A 20944-nucleotide genomic window follows, 5' to 3' on the forward strand; every position below is an offset into this window, starting at 1 on the left:
GATACAGTGTTATAGCTGCCAAGAAGGTGCAGAGAGAGAGAGAGAGAGAGAGAGAGAGATCAACATTAACATTAAAGACTTTCCACTCAAACATCTGATAACAGCAGGGAAGAAGCCGTTCTTGAATCTGTTTGTATAGGTGTACAAATTTTAATATCTTCTGCCTGAAGGAAGAGGGTGGAAGAGAGTGTATCCAGAGTGGAAGGTGGCTTTCACTATGTTGGTTGCTTTCCCGAGGCAGTGGGAAATATAGATGAAGTCAATGGAAGGGAAGTTGGTTTGTGTGGTGGACTGGGCTATGTTCACAACATCTTTCACTATGTTTGTGCTGTAGGCCACTACATTAGCATTCACATGATTTGAAATGTTCATTTGCAATCAGGAAATCAGTAGACCCCACCTCCACCTCAAATCCATCAATGCATGCACCACAGTTTAAATGGTCCAATTCTATCCCTCAGGTGAGTCCTGTCAAAGTCTTTATCAGTGCTCAAATTGTAGTGATTGGGTGGTGTGGGGGTAGAGGCAGTTAATATGGGTGATGGGGAGTGAGGGAGGACTTTGTACTTGAAGAAACCATTGTTGGGAAACTCCTCAGAGTTGTTCCTGTTTCCAAATGAGAGGCTAATTTACAATCCATGTGGAATTCCACTATATTCCCAGAAAAGCAACACAAGATGTGTTCCGGCAGCAATTCCAGAAAGTTCCTTATATTTTGCCCTGTTTGTTATTCACAGTGAGATGTCACTTCTTTCAATTTAGGCTGTGGCTTTTCCGTGAGCAAATGGAGGCAAGAAATCTCCTTGGCATCTGTAAAACAGGACATCGACCAACCTTCAGTGAACTGCATCTGGAGCAGGCAAAGAGTTCGGCGAGAACCGACTCATGAAACGCATTTGGTGTGTTGGCTCACTGGAGAGTTTGATGGACAGGCTCCCTTCCGCCACACTGTTGTTCACCCGGAACTGCTGATGGGCTGGGCGGACGGTCATCAGAAACTGGCGTTTGAAAGTCTCACTCAGGGCGATGTACAAAAAAGGGTTGATGCAACTGTTGGCGTAGCCCAGGCTAATGGCAAAGTTATATGTGTAGAAGAAGGCGAGACTTGGCTTTTCAATGCTCAGGTGGGCCAGCTGAAAGATATAGTAGGGTCCCCAACATAGGAAGAAGGTTGAGCAGATGGCCACTGCCATGCGGGTGACCTTCCTAGTTCGCATTCGGAGTTTTCTTTGGGGTAGTGGGGCCACACTTGTGGACATGTGCTGAAGAATCTTGAAGTAAATAACACAGATAACAACCAGAGGGATGGCAAAGGCAACCATGAATTGGTAAAGGGTAAACCAATAGATATCAGTGGTTGGATTGGGCAGAAGTAAGGCACAACCAACCGTGCCATCTGGCAATGGCATTAGTCCTGTGTAGAGCCACACTGGGATGATGGTCAAGAAGGACATTAACCAAACCAAGCAGATCACAAAGGTTGCAACAGACGGTGTACGCATAGAGGTGGATTTCAGTGGGTGAACTGTGGCCAAGTAACGATCAAAGCTCATCACAGTCAATATGTAGGTACTGGTGATCTGGCTATGGCTGTCCAGGGTTGTTATGACGGTGCACAACGCAGCTCCAAAATGCCAAGTTCCATTTCCAACAAGTTGATGAATGAGGAAGGGCATCCCTAGAAGAAACAACAGGTCCACTAACGACAGGTTGAAGATAAAGATGTCGGGTACTGTATGCTTGCACCTGAACTTGGTCTTCCTGACAATAGTGTAGATGACGATACAATTGCCTGTGATCCCCAAACAGCTGATGACCCCAAACACACTTGGCATGATGACATTGGTGTATGGTGTAAACTGGTCAGAACCTGAAAGACAAAGAAAGATGGAGAAAAACAGGCATTTCCCTTTACAGTAGCTTTAGTCACATCAAGCGTATTGTTCTGAAGCTAAGCTCATGGGTACAGAATGTTTCCCCAGGAAATTGGCTATAGGTATGGCATTGGATGATTGCTGCATTAAATTGGTACTTTATTCATTTAATAATCTAAAGGCATGATTCTTCTCCTCTCCCTTGAGTTTCAGTAAATGTACTGTTTGTTTCTGAGAGTTACTGTTTATGTGCAGTTTGCATCTGAGATGCTACGTATTCAGTGTTCCACAGGGAGAATGCTGTTCGTAGGCACAGGTTGGCATCTTCCCCCTCTTTACTCTGGCTGTACTGAAAGGGCCATGAACTCTATAACACACCTGGTGGGAAAGCTGGATCTATGAGGAATCTTTGGCAGCATCACAAGCTCATCAGCAAATAGTACAGTACATTGTATTTTTACAGTGAACCCACAGAACTCTGCATACAAGATTGAGAAATTTGTGAGCTAATTTTGTCAATAAAAATTGGGTAAGTATTATGGACTAGATCAAACCCTCTCTCAATATATTAAGAGGATAGCCAAGCCCCTAACTTTTTTTTCTATTTTAAAGGTAAGTGTAAGACGTGGTGTTCTGAATGCAATTTGATCGGTCAAATTATCAGTTTTGAAACAAAACACACTTTATTCATACACTATAATTAAAATACAGACAAAATATTAATGAAATAAAAGAATTGGTTTAACTGTAACTCTATTGAAATGCTTAACAAAATTATAGTGTATACATACACTAACTACTACTGTTCGAATATGGCAACATCCCATTAACACACCCTTGGAAAAAACAAATTCAGTAAAACAGGTTGGCTCACATGCAATTCGAGCAGCAGGAAGAGAATCCCAGCTTTTAGCTGTAACAGAGAGATGAATTAGAGCTTCCATACCCGACTTCAAGATGCCAGCAACTGCTGAAAGCTAAAACAAAAATCCTGGCTCTGTGGGAGATTGGCCCCACCCATTCAGGCTGCTTCTATTGTGCCTACTTTGAAATAAAACTCATGGCCTCATAAGTTGTTTACTTTATTGGCTTTGGACCAGACTGCTTGGTCCCTCAACTTTCTTCATAAAAGTAAACAAAAACAAAGTACACCTCTTAAAGCCATTGTGTCACCAATGAGCTATAATCACAGTCATCGGAGTTTTTCATCTCATGAATGACGGAACTAACTGCATCTGTCCATCTTAGGGAGATGTTCTACATCATTTACTAAGCTCTTTGTTTTCCCTGTTTTTTGAAGGTCGATCCTAAGTGTAAGGTTGTTTTAAAACGGCATGGTGGCCCAGTGGTTAGCACGGCTGTCTCACAGTGCCAGAGACCCGGGTTCAATTCCCGCCTCGGCAACTGTCTGTGTGGAGTTTGCACATTCTCCCCGTGTCTGCCTGGGTTTCCTCTTGGTGCTCCGGTTTCCTCCCACAGTCCAAAGATGTGCAGGTTAGGTGAATTGGACATGCTAAATTGCCCATAGTGTTAGGTGGATTAGTCAGGGGTAAATATAGAAGGGTGGGTTCTTGTCAGAGGGTCAGTGTGGACTTGTTGGGCCAAAGGGCCTGTTTCCACACTGTAGGTAATCTAATCTATAAAACCTGGTAGAACTCCATCCAGTGGAGAATGGGATACCTTTTGAGAAGACTGCTCATTCCTGGAAAGAAATCACTGTTCCTCTCTCAAAAATATCAAAGCATTCATATACAAGATTAGCTTATTAATCTAAACCAATCTTTAACATTACTCAAAATCCATTACTTTTTCAGTTTGCTCTACTTAATGAAATCAGATTTGCCTTTACAAAGTTGTTGTATTTCATCTACACACTCTTACAAATATACACACAAACCTTTACACACACATTTCAAATACATTCACAGATGTTTACACACCCTATAAAAAAATGTTTACACACACTCCTACATACACATCCCTATAGATGTACACACAGACATTTACACACCCTATAGAAAAATACAAACGTTTACACACATCCCTGTAGATATACACACACCCCTATAGACATACACACAGAACTTTACAAACACCCCTATAAATATACACACAGAGTTTTACACACACCACTATAGATATACAAGCAGAGTTTTACACACATCTGACAGATAAGATGAGAGGAGAAAGATTGAAAAAAGACATGAGGGCAATTTTTTTTTAACAGAGAGTGGTTAGTATGTGAAATGAACTTCCAGAGGAACTGAGTACAGTTACAATATTTAAAAGACATTTAGATAAGTTCTGTACATGAATAAGAAATGTTTGAAGGGACATGGGCCAAAAGCAGGTAAGTGGGACTAGTTTAATTTGGGATTTTGTTCAACAGGGACTGGTCAGACCGAAGGGGCTGTTTCCGTGCTGTTTGACTCTATTCATGCAGACTTACAGAAAAACTCATGAATCCTATATTTATACACACTTCCACATACTCCTGTAGATACTCCTACAGACTCTTTCAAACATTTCTATACATATACATATTCGCAAGAAACTTCCTATAGGTAGCCATACAACTATGCAGTCAACTATACCTACTCATGCAGACTCAGACATGAGTACCTCTCTCTGCACACATATTGAGACAGATATACATCATTGACTGTCAGACAAAAAAAAAGTGATTAAACAAATTTTGAGCAGAATGCTGTAATAAAAGTGTAACTTGAGTACAACAAAAACTCTTAACTGCTCTCCCAAGTGCTCATGCGTAAATCTGCTGCCTGGTACAGGATGCCCCTTCACACAGCAGCTAGATCCTTCTCAATTAACGATAGAAGATCCCATTGTACATTTTAGAGAAAAGTGGGGGGAACGTTTCCTGGCCAATTTCGATACTGAGACAAATTACCTGCTGTTACAGTGGTCCTTCTATCTTACATCAGTGATTGTGCTGCAAAAGCACCTTCCTGACAGTAAAGGGCTGAGATTGGCAAGCACTTTCTTTATCTGATGTTTATAACGGTCTCTGCTTTCATTCTATACTAGTTCAATCTCGGGGCCTTGTATAACACAGAGCTGATGTACAAGTTGGAGGAGGCCATTGGGCCCATCATATCTGCACCGGTTCTCCAAATCAGCTTCACGACTGTAACCCCTTACTCCCTGTAACCCCTGTATAATCCTTTTTCAAATAATAGTCTGATTTATTGGAGAAAAATAGAGCACTGTGGATGCTGGAAATCTGAAACAGACACAGAATGCAGCAGAAACCTTGCATCTGTGGAAAGAGGATGAGAAAGAATCTAATTCCCTGCAACGGTCTCTCGGGCTTTGGCCCTTTACGCCTATTTCTTCCAATCTATGGAGAGATGTTGTTCCCTCCAATCCCCAGCCCTGGCGTTTCGCTGTACTGTCCCTTTAAAACAGAATTGTTCCCACTCGGAGTTCCTGCGGAGGGTTTCAGCCGGAGGGTTCACTGGACCCACGGTGCACACTGACTGCTCCTTACCGGACAGGTTTCCGAGGGTCCCTCTCGATCCGTTGTCCGGGACAGCGACCCCGGAGGAATTTGCTCGCCAGGTTTCCGACCTATCCATTTTCAGGGGAAGGAGAAGGGGACACAGCTGCTCAGATTCGAGGCTTGGCTGAGGGGTTGGGGGGCGATGATCTCAAAGGTGATTTACAACAGAGAATTCAACCCTACTTAAAAATATCAAAACACTTGTTCACTGTCTCAATCTCTTCACTTGATTTCAGAATTAAAGCCAACTTAATTTTTTTAAAAATAAACCCAATTCCTGTGATTGTTCAATCTGAAAGTGTAATTAGTGTTCCTCATTAACGATAGCCCCTTTAGTTCTCAGCCTGAATCTGATGACTGACACTATGTGGGTTTCTCTCTCTCCCTGTCTCTGGATCTCTCAGTGGGTCTCTATCTCTCTCTCCCTGTCTCCGGATCTCTCAGTGGGTCTCTGTCTCTCTCTCCCTGTCTCCGGATCTCTCAGTGGGTCTCTCTCTCTCCCTGTCTCCGGATCTCTCAGTGGGTCTCTGTCTCTCTCTCCCTGTCTCCGGATCTCTCAGTGGGTCTCTGTCTCTCTCTCTCCCTGTCTCCGGATCTCTCAGTGGGTCTCTCTCTCTCTCTCCCTGTCTCCGGATCTCTCAGTGGGTCTCTCTCTCTCTCTCCCTGTCTCCGGATCTCTCAGTGGGTCTCTCTCTCTCTCTCTCCCTGTCTCCGGATCTCTCAGTGGATCTCTCTCTTTCTCTCTCTCTCTCCCCCTTCCATTTAAAAAGACTCAGCTTCTCGCGTCATCGAACTGGAGCTTACAAACTTACCCACTGGGGAGGCGGAGAGGAGGGAAATAGAACAGGGAAATAAAGGAGAGTTTATACCCCCAACAACAAGGAAATGACAATGAAAATAGGGAAAAAGAAAAGGAAACAGAAAACCAGGATGAAAAAATGAGAGAGAGAGAGTCAGCATGGGAGATGTAATAAGGATGGAGAGCAGAATGTGAAAGAGGGTTAGCGAGAGAAATAGAAAGTAACAAGAGGCAAGTCGAGAACAACCACCCGGGAACCCAAGCAGTCACAACATGAAGAGACAAACAGGGTTCAGCAGTTGGGAATCAGTGTCTGGATCTACTGACATTCAGGACTAATTACTGTGGATTGATAGGCGCTAGTACAATTACAACATTTAAAAGGCATTCGGATGGCTATACGAATGGGAAGGGTTTAGCGGGATATGGCCAAATGGGACTAGTTTAGAGTTCCTAGTGAGCATGGGTGATTTGGATCAGAGACTGTTTTCGTGCTGGATGACTCTGTCATTGTAGGGTCTAGATTAATGTGGTGCTGGAAAAGCACAGCAGGTCAGGCAGCATCCGAGGAGCAGCCCCTTCATCAGGACTGATAGACTGGGAACTTTTGAGGGAGAAATTGGGTTGGGTGTATAGTTCAGAGGTAATTCCGTGAGCTTTTGCCTGCTCCTCGGATGATGCCTGACCTGCTGTGCTTTTCCAGCACCACTCTGATCTAGATTCTGGTTTCCAGCATCTGCAGTCCTTGTTTTTACCTCTGTCATTGTAGTGTTTCTCAAAATTCCACATATTCTCAATCTGTTAATGCAACAGGTTTACCAACTGCCTCACAACTTCAGACCAGTAAATATTAGCAAATCATGTCAGTTAATCTACACTACTCTATCCTAATAATATTCATTTTGTAAATTGTACATACAATTATCCGATAAGTGTTAAGTACACTATTATATGAGCCAGATTACTTAATGTGCACTCTTTTCAGTACAGATTGCGTGATAAGTGAAGAACGGTGCGAATATATAATCAGTATCATCATGTTCTCTACTGTCATGTAAAATACATCAGTCGTTATGAATACAGAATTTGTATTCATATGCACAATATCCATTTTCGAAAGTTACTTGTGTAGGTGGGGACTTAAGCCTGAAGATTTAGTTAGGGCACCGAGCATCATGGGAGAACAGAATGGGGACAAATGAGAAAGTAATTAGTACTAATTAAAAAGAACTGAAGATTATGGGATGGAATTAGTAAACATACAGATACACACATATGTGCATACATAAATACACACACATACATAAACCCACATATACTCATATACATATACACAGTTCAATAGATAGTGTCAAATTTCTGGATGAATGTCTGCCAATCTCTGTTTAACTAAAACATAAAGTACAGGTGAAGTATGATTACTCATCCGATGGTTGTAATTTAGTTGAGGGCTAAATCAATGAAATGTACAGCATTGAATGCAGTTCTATAGAAACATTTCTTGGGTTCTTATGAATAAGAAATGCCGTTGAAACCTTTCTCTAGTGACCTAGTCAGACACATTTAATGATTGTAAATGACTCCCACTGTAATCAAAAAGTGTTCTTTACTTTCAGTTAACCCCTTCTCCTGAGCATGGCAGATAGCTGAACTTTATACTTAAATTAAATACACAGTCCTCGTTAGACACTGATTTGTTGTTTGTGTCCCCCTGAGGACCGGTCTCCAACTCAATTGTTTTCAGAAGCTTTGACTCATACCAAAAAGACTTGACATGCCTCTGTAATAACTCGGCATTAAAATGCTGAAACATGGTATTTTATTATCTGAAGGGAGTTCATGCTCTTATTCCTGATGAACAACAAGTTAGAAGGATAGGCTGGGACTTTATACACCGGAGTGTAGGAAGTTGAGGGGTGACCTCATAGCGGTTTATAAAATCATATAAAATAATTTGAATGAAGTGAATGGCAAAGGTCTTTTCCCTAGGATGGGGGATTTATAAACTAGGGGGCATATTTTTAGGGTGAGGAGACAGATTTAAAGGGACCCACTCAGAAGGTGGTTCATTTGTGGAATGCACTGCCAGATGAAGTGGTACTTGTAGGTCCAGTTCCAACATTTGGACAGGAATGAATAGGAAAGGTTTAGAGGGAAATGGGCCAATTGCAGGCAATCGGGACTAGTTTAGTTTGGGGAAACTTGGCCGACTTGGACAATTGCAACCAAAGGGTCGGTTTCCATGCTCTATGACTTCACACACATTTGTATACACACACACAAACACACACAGCTCCCATCACACACACTCACACACACACGTGTGCATGTGTAAACATACACATATACATAAAAACACAAACACACATAAACACACGCCCAATTGTTTTGGTCCCGTGCCGGTATTGCACTTAAATTGATGCGTCCACGAAGACATCCTGCTTTTCCAAGCCCCATTGGCTGGTTTTCCCCTCCCTCTGGGTGGCTGTTAAGTTCATGAATCTTCATGGCATAGATATGGGCATCACTAGCAAAGCCAGCATTTGCTCCCCTTCCTTAACTGCCCTTGCATTGAGTGTCTTGCTCAGCCATTTTACAGGATAGTAAGGGAGCAGTGCCATATTTGTGGAGCGGTGATAACATCAATGGACTAGTTAATCCCAAACCTCAGGCTAACATTCTGGGGACAAGGGTTCAAATCCCGCCATGGCAGATGGTGCAATTTAATTCAATAAAAAGCTAGTCTTATGGTTACCATGGAAAGACTGTCAATTGCTGTTGAAAACCCATCTGGTTCATTAATGCCCTTTAGGGAAGGAAATCTACTGTCCATGGCCTCCATGTGACCCCAGACCCACAGTAATACAGTTGATTCTTAACTGCCCTCCGGGTAATTACAGATGGGTAAAAAATGCTGGACCAGCCAACAATGTCTACATCCCATGAAAAACAATAAAAAGTAAGCCTGGACTCACATAGAGGACAGGAGATTCCTTCTCTAAAAGATATCACTGATCCAGTTGGGATTTTATCACAATCAATAACCATATCATAGTGAGACTAGTTTTCAATTCCAGATTTATTTTATGATTGATTGAATTTAAGTTCTACTACCTGATATGTTGGGATTTGAACCTGTGTCCACAAAGCCTTTGAAATTCCTGTTCAGTGACGTTAGCACTACCCCTACTTTCTCCCTTTATTAGTTGGATTGAACACACATGACTGGGTCTGTTTCATAGCCAGGAGTTGGAGTCAGCAATTCTCCGCAGTCCAGAATTAGATTCCCACCCACTACTGAACACTGTGAAATTTACTCTCTGGTTTCTTGATGTAGAATAAACTCTGTCTCACATCCTCTTTCAGGACAAAATACCCTGTTGTACCAAGGTGATACTTAAGCTCTTACACCAACCAACATTTACCATGTCCTGTTCCAAGTGAGACAGCTCTCCTGCTGGAGAGGGTAGTCACACTGACTGACTGAAACTACCAAACCCATTTCACATGAGACGCCTGTCAGGAGAAAGGAGAGGGGGTTGGGGATTTTTACACCTCAGCAGTCTGGGCTGAATTCAAACCTAGGTCCCTGAGATGAGAAGCAAGACCCCAAATCACCTTTCTACTGCAATTGAAAGCATTCTTCGAAAGTGTAGACAGGATGTTGAAGAAGGCATTTAGCCTGCTAGCCTTCATTAGTCGAGGCATTGAGTATAGGAGTTGGGACTTTGTGTCATAATTGTATAAGTCATTGGTGAGGCAGCACTTGGAGTGTTGTATACAGTTTTGGTCACCCTGTTATTGGAAAGATATAGTTAAACTGGAAAGAGTACAAAGAAGATTGACGAGGAAGTTGCCTGGACTAGTAGACCTGAGTTATAGGGAGAGGTTGGTCAGGGTAGTGTTTATTACTTGGAATGGAGGAGAATAAGGGGTGACCTTAGTGAGGTGTATCAAATTATGAGGGGGCAGATAGATAATAGATAGATAATGCAGAAAGCCCAGCACCTTAATGCAAGATATCTTTAAGAGTCCATTAACAATTGGATACTATTTATGCATATAATGCATGTCATCTTATTTTCCCAGGATGGGGAATTGAAAACTATAGGGTAAGGGTTTAAGGACAGAGGAGAAAGATTTAAGAAGGACATGAGGAGCAACTTCTACATGCAGAGAGTGGTTGAGACAGGTACAATAGCAACATTTGAAAAATCATTTATAGGTCCATGGGTTTAGAGGAACATGGGCCAAATGCAAGCAATTGGAACTAGCTGAGAGGGCACCATGGTCATCATGGACCAGTTGGGCCGAAGGGCCTGTTTCCATGCTGTATTACACTATGACTCTATTACTCTATTTAATTGAAAATATCATTGTTTGTGTGGTGTCAAAATACAATATCTCTTGTAATTTGAGTGAATTCCTTTTGGATTCAGTCAATGTGTGAAAGCTAGATATTGACACATGGAAAATGAGTCAGCACCCTCATGATAAATAGTATCCAATTAATGGACTCTCAAAGATGCCTCAATACTGAGGCACTGGGCTTTGTGCTTTTATCTATTATGTATAGGTTTTTAAAAACCGTTTGAGTGTTATTTAAGTAGAAATGCGCACAGCTGTTCCTAACACTCAAGTGGTAGGAAGTAATTTGTTGCATATTGCTGAAGCTTCAGTGATAAAGTGTATGGCACTTCAGCGCAACTCAGACTCCACTCTGTGCATCAGCTGAGTACAGCTTTGTGACAGAAGCTAATTGGGTGAGATGTCTTTCTTTTTGTTCATCAGTCTCATTCCTGTCAAGAAGAAGAACAGAAGATTTGAAGAATAGGCCAGACCCACATTTTCTATGTGGGTCTGGCCCTTAATCCATATTATATCAGGCTGGATTTCCTGAAAACCACGCCGTTGTTATTCCCATGAAGATTGATGTGTATGTGGGTATATGCATATGGGTGGATCTGCAGAATCTCCATCATAACAAATTCTGAAGAAATTGCTCTGACTTAAACTCTGCATCTCTTCCCTGCCCCCCCTCTCCCCCTTGTATCCTGGCACACTACCCACCTTGCCCCCTAACCCTTCCCCTCTGCCACTCTACCTAGTTGTCAGCCTGGTAAAAACAATGACTGCAGATGCTGGAAACCAGATTCTGGATGAGTGGTGCTGGAAGAGCACAGCAGTTCAGGCAGCATCCGAGGAGCAGCAAAATCGACGTTTTGGGTAAAAGCCTTTCATCAGGAATAAAGGCAGTGAGCCTGAAGCGTGAAGAGATAAGCTAGAGGAGGGTGGGGGTGGGGAGAAAGTAGCACAGAGTACAATGGGTGAGTGGGGGAGGGGATGAAGGTGATACGTCAGGGAAGAGAGGGTGGAGTGGATAGGTGGAAAAGGAGATAGGCAGGTAGGACAAGTCCGGACAAGTCAACCCTAACCCTTTCCCCGGCCCCCAACGCCTCATCTTCACCATGGATATCCAATCCCTCTACACCTCCATCCGCCAGGACCAGGGCCTCCAAGCCTTCCGTTTTTTTCCTTTCCAAACGTCCCCAACAGTACCCTTCCACCGACACTCTCATTTGTTTGGCCAAACTGGTCCTCACCCTTAACAATTTCTCCTTTGAATCCTCCCACTTCCTCCAGACCAAAGGGGTAGCCATGGGCACACGTATGGGCCCCAGCTATGCCTGTCTCTTTGTGGGCTATGTAGAACAGTCGATCTTCTGTAATTACACTGGCACCACTCCCCACCTCTTCCTCCGCTACATTGATGACTGTATTGGCGCCACCTCGTGCTCCTGCAAGGAGGTTGAGCAATTCATCAACTTCACCAACACATTCCACCCTGACCTTAAATTTACCTGGACCATCTCTGACACCTCCCTCCCCTTCCTGGACCTCTCCATCTCCATTAATGACGACCGACTTGACACCGACATTTTTTTACAAACCCACCAACTCTCACAGCTGCCTGGATTACACCTCTTCCCACCCTATCTCTTGCAAAAATGCCATCCCGTATTCCCAATTTCTCCGCCTCCACCGTATCTGCTCCCAGGAGGACCAGTTCCACCACAGAACACACCAGATGGCCTCGTTCTTTAGAGACCACAATTTCCCTTCCCATGTGGTTAAAGATGCCCTCCAACGCATCTCGTCCACATCCCACACCTCCGCCTTCAGACCCCACCCCTCCAACCGTAACAAGGACAGAACGCCCCTGGTGCTCACCTTCCACCCTACAAACCTTCGCATAAACCAAATCATCCGCCGACATTTCTGCCACCTCCAAAAATTTCCATATATTTCCCTCCCCACCCCTTTCCACCTTCCGCAAAGACCATTCCCTCCATGACTACTTGGTCAGGTCCACGCCCCCCTACAATCCACCCTCCCATCCTGGCACCTTCCCCTGCCACCGCAGGAACTGTAAAACCTGCACCCACACCTCCTCCCACACCTCTATCCAAGGCCCTAAAGGAGCCTTCCACATCCATCAAAGTTTTACCTGCACATTCACCAATATCATTTATTGTATCCGTTGCTCCCAATGCACTCTCCTCTACATTGGGGAGACTGGGCGCCTCCTAGCAGAGCGCTTTAGGGAACATCTCCGGGACACCCGCACCAATCAACCACACCGCCCTGTGGCCCAACATTTAACTCCCCCTCCCACTCTGCCGAGGACATGGAGGTCCTGGGCCTCCTTCACCGCCACCCCTCACCACCAGACGCCCGGAGGAAGATGCCTCATCTTCCGCCTCGGAACACTCCAACCCCAGGACATCAATGTGGACTTCAACAGTTTCCTCATTTCCCCTTCCCCCACCTCACCCTAGTTCCAAACTTCCAGCTCAGTACTGTCCCCATGACTTGTCCGGACTTGCCCTATCTGCCTAGCTCCTTTTCCACCTATCCACTCCACCCTCTCCTCCCTGACCGATCACCTTCATCCCCTCCCCCACTCACCCATTGTACTCTATGCTACTTTCTCCCCACCCCCATCCTCCCCAAGCTTATCTCTCCATGCTTCAGGCTCTCTGCCTTTATTCCTGATGAAGGGCTTTTGCCCGAAACGTCGATTTCGCTGCTCATTGGATGCTGCCTGAACTGCTGTGCTCTTCCAGCATCACTAATCCAGAAACTAGTTGTCAGCCTACTTACCTGGCACTCCAGCCCTCCACCCACCTGGCACTCTAATCCTCTACCCACCAGGCACTCCAACCCTGTCCCCAACCTATCCTCCCTAAAGTCACACTTACTTTGTGTACTAATCATTTGACAGCAGCTGTCATAGAGTCACTCATCATGGAAACAGACCCTTTAGCCCAACCTGTCCATTCTGACCAGATTTCCCAAACTGGATTTGTCCCATTTGCCTGTGTTTAGCCCATATCCCTCTCAAAGTGTCTATCAGGGCCTTTAAACTTTAGAACATAGCAGTGCTGTGAAAAGGGGATTCAGTTTGCTTTCCTCGGACGTTTTGTACGCTACAAAAGAACTGTCAGAATGGCAGCATGGCTCCCTGTTTCCTCTGAGAGATGTGGAGCTCCATTCTTTTGTCAAAGAGAAAGGCTGCAGTGGCCATCTGTGTGCGATTGCCACTTCCCTGAAAGATCCAGCCCAATGTCTCCCTGACATTCTGTGAAGAGACTGAGCTGTGTCATCCCAGATCCCAGAGATGGACAACACAGGGTGGATGGGTTTATGTTGAACCTGTCAGGTGTGATGGCCGACACCAATTGGTTTGGCCTTGTTCCTACATTACTGTTGGGCTGCAATCCCAATAAATCAGCCTCAGGTTAGGCCTGACTTATTTCAGATGCCGTCCTCCATGTTGAGAGAGCAGTGGGCTTTCACTTGACCTCGTTTTCAGGTTTGGATTCCTGCTCCTGTTTCCACTAAGGTACTGGAGGCAGAAGTCTCGAGACTGAATCTTACGGTTTTTTTGCTGAAGTGTCAGTTTTGTTGAATCACGGAGGATTTGTCTCTGTGAGGCTAAGTGAGTTTTCTTGCTGCATTTTACCAAATTCTCCTCATTAACTGCTTCGCTTATCTCTATGACATACCCATTGTCCAATTCTAGTTCCATTCCACCACTCATCATTCCCAGAATAACTTGTCACTTGCTGGCATATCCAGGAACAGACCTGCATTCCTGGTACCATTGCCATTTTTAATGTGCACCGTCACAAATGTACTGTCCTGCATGGTTCCTGATAATTGCCCCAGACATGGCAGTCAGGGGGAAAGCGTAGCTCGCTTTGCGGGCAGGGACCTGGATCTCCTGCTGGACGGGGTGGTACAGACCCAGGTCTTCCCCCAGCACCAGCAGTGGAGAACGCAACACCAAATCAGGTCCAGCCTGCTCTGAGATTGCTGCCCAGGCCACAGCAATCTCAGCCATCTGGAGGACCACCCAGTGATGTAGGAAGAAGGTCAATGACCTTTTCCTCTACACCAATATAAGTGCCACCATCTTCTCTCCTCAATACCTCACACTCCTTCTATCCCTGCTCCTGCATCCACACAGACCCCCGCAAAAAGGTTCAAGCTCCACCCCCTCTCACAGTTGCCCACTACATTTTTTCCTTCATTCTGCCACCCCATCTCCTGGCACCCCAACTCCTGGCACCAGCAGCCCTGCATGCCCTCCTTGCTGCCTACTCACCCACCCGGGACACCTCCCCACCTGCTCCAACCATTTTCAGTTCCCTTAATATCTCATTCCAGGAGGAAATAGGGCCATAATAGGATAGACCGACTCAAGACAGATGGTGGGGTACCCAACATTCAGTTCCTGACCCCATGCATGCAATAGCTTCCTGACTTTGACCACCCCAAGAGGCTGACTAACCATGTCCCGAGTCCCTGGACTGTTATCACAGGCTGACTGTTGACATATTGTGCCAGGATGCTCCAGGCCAAGCCTATCTCCCTTGAATTGACCGAGGACCGTTAATATTTTGGGGGGGGGCACAGGTTCGAATGCCACCACGGCAGGCGGTGAAATTCGAATTCAACTAAAAAAGTTTAAAAAAAGCTAGCCCATCCACAGCTGGTTCAATAATCCCCTTGACAGAGGGGAATCTGTCATCCTTGCCAGATATGATAGGAGGCTGGAAGAACACAGCAAGCCAAGCAGCATCAGGAGGTGGAGATGTTGACGTTTCAGGTGTAACCGTTCTTCAGGATAGGGGGTGGGTGTAGGGGGAGCTGCAGATAAAGGGGATGGCAGGGGCAGGGTGGTGAGGTGGGGATAGGTGAAGACAGGTAGAGGGTACGACCTATTGGAGGAACAACGCAAATTGGAGGAACAACACCTCATCTTCCGGGTGGGCAGCCTACAGCCCGGAGGACTCAACATTGAGTTCTCCAATTTCAAATAATCTCCCTCCTCATCCCCCCACTCCCTTCCCCCCCGGCCCCCCCTTCCAGTCCACTTATCGGATTCCCTCCTCTCATTGACCAACCGGGTCATACCCTCTACATGAGTTCACCTCCTCAGCCCTGCCACCCACTTTATCTGCAGCTCCCCCCAACACCCACCCCCAGCCCTGAAGAAGGGGTACACACGAAATGTCAACATCTCCATCGCCCGATGCTGTCTGGCTTGCTGTGTTCTTCCAGCCTCCTGCCTCTCCACCTTGGATTCCAGCATCTACAGTTTTTATGCCCCTATCCTTACCCAGCCTGGCGTATATGTGATTCCAGACCTACAGCCGATGTGTCGACTCTTAATGGCCATCTGACCAATTAGGGATGGGCAATAATCACTGTGGTTCAATTTAGAAACTATGAGTAGCTTCCTGGCTTTGTGACTGTGTTAAACAGTGAGGCAATGTGGTGATGTCGAGAGATAAGGTGCAAAAAGATAAGGCAGGGATGCGGTGATATCCATTTGGGCTCAGAGTGAGCACTACGGCACCTAGAGAACAGGTCAGAGATGTCCCCTGGTACAGCACAGGAGCTGGGTGTGTGTACTTGAGCCAGAAAGTGTTCTTGCTGCCGTGTTATAATGATAGTTGGTGGTACAACACTGAAGTGCAAAATTGTACTGTAAGTGGATCAGAGAAATGCCAAGGGGTTCATTCTCATGGTGGGTAGTGCAATAAGAAGCCGCATATGAGGTGAGATCTGCAGTTAATTAGTTGATAATCCTCCTTAATAATGTTATGGACCTGACCGAACCCCCTGCAAATATATCAAGGAGGTAGCTTAGACCCTAAGTTTTATCTTATTTAAATGCAAGAGTAAGATGCCATGTTCCAGATGTGATTTGATTGGTAAAATAACTAGGCTTTAAGCAAAACATGTGTTATTCTTACATTACAGTAAAAATACATACAAAAAAGTTATAATTTTAACTCTATTGAAATATTTAACAAAAGAATATATAGACTAATCATCAATATTCCAATATAGCAGCAGCCCAGAAACACACCCTTGGCAAAGGCAAATTCAGCAAAACAGATTATCTCAAGAGCTGTCTCCAGTCCAGGAGAAATGAACACCAAATAAAATAAACTAGCAGCAGAGAGAGAAATCACGCTCTTAGCTGCTGCAGAGAGAGAGCTGTACCTATCAGCTTCAAACCCTCAACTTCAAGTGAAACCTAGCAACTGTGTGAGTCTGACTCCACTCACTCATGCTGCTTTCGTCTTTTCAAAAAACGCTCATTGAGCTCAAAACTGTTTAACCCCTGCTTCTGAAGCAGACATCCTTTCACCACTGTGAAAGCACCTCTCTATAAGAGATACAGCGCAGACCAAATCCCTCTTCAAGGCACAATAATGTCACAAGTGGCAACTCTCTGCTACCTGTAAAGACTCTTAATTTGACACTTGGAACTTAGTTCAAAGATACAGTAAATTGGTCCCAACACTGACAGAGTCCTCACTGGACCTCCTGTACAATTCTGCTGCAGGTTTTGCCAAACTCCATGTCATTCAGACTCCTATAAGATTCTGTATTGATTCTCTGAAAGGAATAAAAGTTCACCTGTAGGCCTAAACTGTATCCTCAACTTCCTGGAAGATTATTATCTCATTGAAACATATAAAATATTTAATGGATAGACAGGGTCGATGCAGGTCAGATATTTCCCTGTGGACATCCAAAACCAGGGGGCATCATTTAAAATTAAGGAGATTTAAGTTAGAACTGAGATGAGAAGAATTCTTTTTTCTCACAGTGTGATGTATCTTTGAAATTCTCTACCCCAGAGGGCTGAAGAAGTTCAGTCTTTAGCATTTTTTAGGTGCAGATAGATAGATTTTCGATTTTAAATTGTATATACAGAGATATAGGGATAGTGTCAAAAGATAAGGGCCCACGGTGTCAGAGGTAGTATATTGGCATGGTAGAAAATTAGCTAATGGATAGGAAACAGCAATGAGGGGTTCTTTATCGGGTTGGTGACCTGGTACCAGTGGGATTCTGCAAGGATCAGTGCTGGAGCCACAGCTATTTACAAAATATATTAATGCCTTGGAGGAAGGAAGCACATATACTGTAGCCAGATTTGCAAAAGACACAAAAATGGGTGGAAAGGCAAGATGCAAGTGGGATGCAAAGAGTTTATAGGGAGATTTTAGTAGGTTAATTGTGGGCAACAAGTTGATAAGCGGAGTATAATGTGGGAAATGTGAAATTGTTCCGTTTGGAAGACAGAGCAAAAGAGCAGGTTATTTTTAAACAGGGAAAAGCTGCAGAAAGCTGCAATATAGAGGGACTTGGGGATACTTGTACATGAACACAGAAAGCTAGCACAATGGTGCAGCAGGTAATCAGGAAGGCTACTGGAATGTTGGCTTTACTACAAGGAGTTGGAGTATAAGAGACAGGAAGTATTACTGAAACTGGACAAGGTGCTAGGGGGAGCACATCTAGACCAGCCTTGAGCATATTAGAAGAGCATAAAGATAACGAAGATACAAGTGAGGGTCAAAGAAGCGCTTGAGAGAAGGGTAACACCAATCAATGTTTTTGACTGGAAAAGGGTGTGTGTGTATATGTTTGTGTGAGAGAGGGGGAGCGACAGAGCAAGAGAAAGAGAGAGAGAGAGAGAGAGAGCAATGCCACCACGAGGTGGAACATCATGTGCCCAAACAAAATCTCAACATCATTGCATTCTATTTGTGAGATTGATTTCATTAATGGGACTGCTGCAGGCAGCAACTCATCTTACATATTCCCAGAGATCTCACTTGCATTTAATGACGCGTTTAGATCGAAACTTTGATCTAATTATAAAACAGTTGGAGTAAGACATAATAAACATCAAACGTTACTGAACCTTATGGCATCAGCATGCTGCAGTAACACTCTCTGTCACTTATAAAGACTACATTAAACGTCTCATTGTGCAGAACTTGAAACTACGGCAAAAGGAGACTAGAGATTGAAGCTTTTCATCTTGTACTCATCAAAACTCAAATGCTGGTTACAGAGGCACCATCTTATCCAGAATGCGGCGAGGGTGGCAAGAGAAAAGTGGCCACTCAATTCAAATTGAGATGCAAAGGAACACCCCAAGGATAGTGAATATAGAATTCTCTCCCCCAGAGAGCTGTGAAAGTTAAATCACCAAAGGTATTTCAAGAGGAAATTGATAGATTTTTAAAATATCAAGGAGTTGGAAGCTTGGAGAAGCCAACACAAAAGAAAAAATTTGAGGCTTGGGGCAGGTCAGCCATGATCTTATAGAATGGCAGGCAGATGTGAGGGGCTGAATGGCCTGCTTCCACTCCTAATTATTTAGCTATATGGCCTAATCCCCAATTTCTGGTTTATTTCTGATCTATTCTTCTTTATTTTGCTTCTGAACCTATGAACATATGCAGCACCTTTCCCATCTGAGTAACCCCATTTATTATAGTCCTTGTGGCTGATTTGTTTCTCATTTCTACTGGCCAGACCAGTTCAGATGGAGCTTATCACAATGGCATTGTTGATTTCTGGCTCAATATTAATACCTGTCTCGCATGAAATAAAACCCCTCCTTCCAACACCACTGCTTCATTCACATGTTCATTCTTCTGATCTGTTTAGCCCTATGGCTAGGGTAATAAGTCCGAATCTATAAACCTGGTGGTCCATTCTGTAATGGACAGGATATTTTCTTTAGTCTTCATGAATCACTCCATCTTTTCTGTCCCTCTCCAATATCAGTTCTGGCCGCTCAGTTATAGGAAGGATATTACTTAAGGTGGAGAGAGTTCAGTAGAGATTTACCAGAAAGTTGCTGGGTATGGAAGATTTGAACTATAAAGAAAGGCTGGACAGGCTGGGACTTTTTTTCACTGGAATGTAGGAGGTTGAGAGGCAACCTTATAAAAGTTCATAAACTATTGAGAGGCATAGCTGGAGTTAATTATCTTTTCCCTGGGATGGGGGATTTCAAGACCAGGGGGCACATTTTTAAGTGAGAGGAGAAAGATTTAAAAAGACACAGGGGCAAAAGTTTTACACAGAGGGTGATTCTCATGTGGAATGAATTTCCTGAGGTAGTGGTGGATGTGGGTACAATTACAATGTTGAAAGTTTTGGAGATGCCAGTGTTGGACTGGGGTGGACAAAGTTAAAAATCACACAACACCAGGTTATAGTCCAACAGGTTTAATTAGAAGGACTAGCTTTCGCTCCGAAAGCTATAACCTGGTGTTGTGTGATTTTTAACTTAATGTTGAAAGACATTTGGATAAGTACTTGAATGGGAAAGATATGGGCCAGGAGCAGGCAGGTGGAACTATGCTTGGGATTATGCTTGTTTAGCTTGGGAACATGGTTGGCAAGGACTGGTTAGACCGTGCTGTATGACTCTATGATTCGAAAAGTCTCTCATTGTGGAAAGTAAAATACCACATGGGACTCTCCATCCTGCTAACAAAAGATACTGCTTTTCACGCTATAGTTGAGTCACTTACAACAACCAGAATACACATCCCTACACCTCTGAAGTCCCACGGTCTGGCTTATTTTACTCACCATTAACACTTAAACTCACAGGCAGCAAATACATTGCCTTGTGCATGTTGGTTTCCACATCAATCGACAGCCACCCGTTCCTGATCTCGGTCTGATTCTCTGATACCACATGAGGTCCACATAAAGTCTTCACCAGAAGAATGGCTGAGTCTCAATGAACAATAAATAGGTTTATTACGTGTTACTTAGTAGCTAGTTACACTCTGAGATGTGTGATCTCTTTCTGAGACTATCAGGCTGAACTTCAGGTGAAATGTACATTGCCACTTAGCCAAATGCTGTTAACATGAGAAACAATTACTAAAATCGACACAGAATTTACAGGACACAGACAACTGGTTAATTTCTCTCAGGAACAGCCAATTTCATCCTGTGATTCATATGCTATAATGTTCGTTCACCTTTCAAGATACTATCAGATACAATATAGTGTACTTTTTAAAAAATTGACCTTGTGATGTATATAACACTGGCAGGGTCAGAAATAATTGCTTGTCACTGAGTTCCCTTGGGAATATGATGGTGGGCCAGTTTCTTGACCTGCTGCAGCTTTATGCAGTATTCATACTCGAGTGCAGTCTGGGAAGGAATTCCAGACATTTAGCCCAGCAACAGTAATATTGATCTAAGTCATTGTCTGTGATGTGGCACAGAGTAGTATTCATGCATCTGCTGCCCTTGTTCTTCATAGTGGAATAGCCTCTGGGTTTCAAAGGTGTTTTTGAAGGTGGTTTGATGACTTGCTACATTGCATCCTGC

General features: G+C 44.1%; 1 protein-coding gene across 1 annotated transcript; it reads right to left on the reverse strand.

The window, feature by feature from the left end:
* Positions 1–836: 836 nt before the first annotated feature.
* LOC132827997 (melanin-concentrating hormone receptor 1-like) lies at positions 837–14603 on the reverse strand. Its single transcript, XM_060844850.1, has 3 exons — positions 14398–14603; positions 5386–5465; positions 837–1870 (listed from the first exon to the last, which is right to left on the reverse strand). Exons 1-3 carry the CDS (start codon positions 14601–14603, stop codon positions 837–839), a joined length of 1320 nt encoding a protein of 439 aa, XP_060700833.1.
* Positions 14604–20944: the final 6341 nt, after the last annotated feature.

The sequence above is a fragment of the Hemiscyllium ocellatum genome, chromosome 25, assembly GCF_020745735.1.
Source record: "Hemiscyllium ocellatum isolate sHemOce1 chromosome 25, sHemOce1.pat.X.cur, whole genome shotgun sequence".
Lineage (NCBI taxonomy): Eukaryota > Metazoa > Chordata > Chondrichthyes > Orectolobiformes > Hemiscylliidae > Hemiscyllium > Hemiscyllium ocellatum.